The sequence below is a fragment of the Arachis ipaensis genome, chromosome B03, assembly GCF_000816755.2.
Source record: "Arachis ipaensis cultivar K30076 chromosome B03, Araip1.1, whole genome shotgun sequence".
Classification (NCBI taxonomy): Eukaryota; Viridiplantae; Streptophyta; class Magnoliopsida; order Fabales; family Fabaceae; genus Arachis; species Arachis ipaensis.
Genome location: NC_029787.2, coordinates 121,157,827 through 121,160,860, shown reverse-complemented (window position 1 = coordinate 121,160,860; position 3,034 = coordinate 121,157,827). Strand labels below are relative to the sequence as shown.

General features: G+C 35.6%; 1 protein-coding gene and 1 non-coding gene across 4 annotated transcripts in view; both read right to left on the bottom strand.

Annotated features, from left to right (window-relative positions):
• The window catches only part of LOC107633721 (protein IQ-DOMAIN 1), a 3,018-nt gene extending 962 nt beyond the window's left edge, over positions 1-2,056 (bottom strand). Inside the window, exons 1-5 of one of the 3 annotated variants that reach the window (XM_021119515.1) lie at positions 1,408-2,056; positions 1,118-1,234; positions 663-821; positions 252-479; positions 1-32 (exon numbers count right to left, since the gene is read on the bottom strand). The exon at positions 1-32 is cut by the window's left edge and continues 962 nt beyond it. In XM_021119515.1, coding sequence (XP_020975174.1) covers positions 1-32; positions 252-479; positions 663-821; positions 1,118-1,192 — 494 coding nt within the window. In that variant the 5' untranslated portion in view covers positions 1,193-1,234; positions 1,408-2,056. Of the gene's footprint in view, positions 33-251; positions 480-662; positions 822-1,117; positions 1,268-1,400 lie in introns of all 3 variants that reach the window. The other 2 variants (XM_021119514.1, XM_021119513.1) reach the window with 2 other exon arrangements.
• TRNAI-UAU lies at positions 2,002-2,075 on the bottom strand. The gene has a single exon. It is a non-coding gene; the product is annotated as a tRNA-Ile (tRNA).

Sequence of the window (3,034 nt, the reverse complement as noted above, 5' to 3'; positions counted from 1 at the left end):
TCCATGGTTTCAGGGCCTCCACACCAATCCACCTATGAATCAGAGAAGAGAGTATCTAAAGGGGGGTTCAAATAAGTTCATCTATCTATTGACTTTAATAAAATTAGTACATTAACAAGATTTTCACTAGGTAATATCACATTGTAAAAAGTGTTCTGTAAAGAAGCATTAGTTTTAAAAAGGGAAAATGTTCCTTTATGAAAACTTTCTAGCTTTACATGCTAGCATACCACAATGTATGGGAAGGTTACCTCCAGATCATGGAGCTTTGCTTCAAGCTTTAGCTGTGAATCCAGTTTCTTCCGCCTGATCCTGTCTTCTGTCACCATACAGATTCGGCGAGCTCTAATATCTGTCTGTATCTTACTCCATGAGTGAAGATAATTTATGGCTGTAGTAGCTTGTTTTCTAACAGAGTAACCTTCTGTCAGAATCTTTAGCTTTGCCAATCCTTTTAATCGGCCTAAAGATTTTCTAGCCTGTAGAATTTGAATGTTGTCTTGGTAAAACGAAAAAAAAGTAGATGGCTTTAAGAAAGATCTGTAAATAAATGTTAAGCATATTATCCAGAGTTGAACAACAAAATATGAAATGGGAAGCATGCTTGGCAGGGAGGTGCTAAATCAATGATCTCAAATCGTTACTCTGAATTTTTGACATACCTTGTATGCCCGGAATGCCATCTGTATTCTTGTTGCAGCAATAGTTTCAAGTGGTAGCCCAGAGGACACAAGATTTTCACTTGCAGTACTAGTTCCATTTGCTAAACCACTAGACTCTCTTTCTGTATTATTCTTTATCTTCAATGAAGCTAAAGATCCCTATATCAAATTATTAGCAGATATGTGGAAATAGAAACTTTCTTGTTAGAACTTAAAAGTGAACAACCCTCATATGAAGTAGATTTCATATCATTGTAATTAAGGACTTGATGCTAAACTCAAGTTAAAACTTCATTTGTATCGACCTTGTTGGTAGGAAGACATACATGAACTTCAAATCTCTCCACATAGTGGTACTACATAGTTTTGCATAATCATTTTGACTCTCATGCAATGAAATCCTGGACTAGGATGATTAATGAAGGTAAAATTGACACAAAGAAAGTGTGCTGTACCTTTGATTTCTTTGATCTGCTTTGCTTTGATTTTCTTAATCGAATGATTGTCTTAAACCAATGGCCTGAACCCATGCTTGATGTGAAGTAAGTAACTTCTTTCAAATTGACATAACCCTGGTAGTAATTTTAGTTGAAACTATGATCTACCTACCATACAGAACAAGAAAAAAAGCAATAACAAAACTGCTGATCAAAGATAAAAATACATATTAAGAACTTCTTAATGGAAGTATGAAACCAAATACATGTTGATCCAACAAAGATGAATCTGCTTGAGAATGACTTACCAAGAAATGGGAAGTATCCAAGGAAAGCTCAATAGAGAAAAGAGAAATAGAGATGAAGGGTCAGAAGTAAAAGGTGAGTGGGTGTAGAATATGAGATGCCATGACCCCTACACCACCATTGATTTGTTGACATTATTATGATGTAGAAGGAGAAAAAGATACAAACTAAACCAAACAAAAAGGAGAGAGAACAAACAGTACATACACAAGCACACACACACACTCTCTCTCTCAATCAAATAATCAACCAGCCATTTATGCAGAACATAAGGCCCACAAGAGAAAAGAGATGGCCATTGGTGTGCATGTTTAGTCTCAGAACTGAGAGGCAGAGAATAACGTAACGTTGTTATGTGACAGTGTGACACTGTTGGTTGGAAAGTTTTGGTGAATGCAAAGTTACAGCGACAAGCAATGCACAACAAACTGTGATAACAAAATACCTTGATACTTGACAGTGAACCTCCCACGGGGGTTGCTTCTCATCTTGTTTTTGCTTTCTTGTATTCATCTATTGGAGCAATTAACTGTTTCTACTTTCTATGGTGATAAATGATGTCCAATAGATAGCATGCAAGCCCCTAAAAAGTTTAATGGTCCCGGCGAGGCACGAACTCGCGACCTTCGGCTCATAAGACCAACGCTCTAACCAACTGAGCTACGGGACCATGTGTTTATATAGGTATTACTTTCTATATTTCAAATGATTTAAAATAAACTTCCTTTGGGTATCAAAATGATCTCTCTTTTTATATGCTACTGATTTTTTTCCTACAAGTATATATATACTTTCATGTAATTATGTGTGTGTATCTTTTATAAACCTGTATACACTAACATATAAAGAATATTTTCAAAAAATAAAATTGATTGTCAAGACAATATAGTATTTAATTTTGATAATCTGATTTAAGCACACACATCGATCACTTTCATCAGGTTACTAATATATTACCATAGACTCCATTTAGGTTGCTCCCTAATCCACCCAAAACATAGACTTAGAAACTGAGCAGAAAACACATCAACTAACAACTTTGTTGGTTTTCCGTTCGTAAAGTAGAAACATTGGTTTTCGATGGAAAATTTTTGAAGTGTTTTGGAAATTTGCCTTGAGGTTGTTGAGTGTCACCTTCTATACATAGTTATTGATTGGTGATGTTGGAACAACAAATAAGTATTTTCAGCCTTCTCTTCTCATAATAGATAGAGAAAAAAATGTGAGGCTTTAAATTAAAAGTAAAACCAAATCCTACGTTGCTCATTTACATAATAAAGGGATTAACTAAGTCTATGGTAACTATAACTCCTAAGTAACTGATTCAGCATGCTATCAAGTATCAAGGATCCTAGAGTTTGGAACCGAGAAGAGTATCGTCGACTGGAGAATGAGTCGTTTTCGATCTTTTAGATAATCTCTCGGAGGACATTTCGAAGCGAGAACTGTTTCAACTTTTTTGATGGACTGGGCACATAAATGACATGTATCTATCACGAAAGCAAAAGAGAGATAGAATATACATCTTTGCGTTCATACGCTACACTACGAAGGGAGGGGCGTTGAAGGCTATAACAAAAATGAACCATATAAGATTGAGAGGCAAGGTCGTGTTTGTTGGTGAGGCAA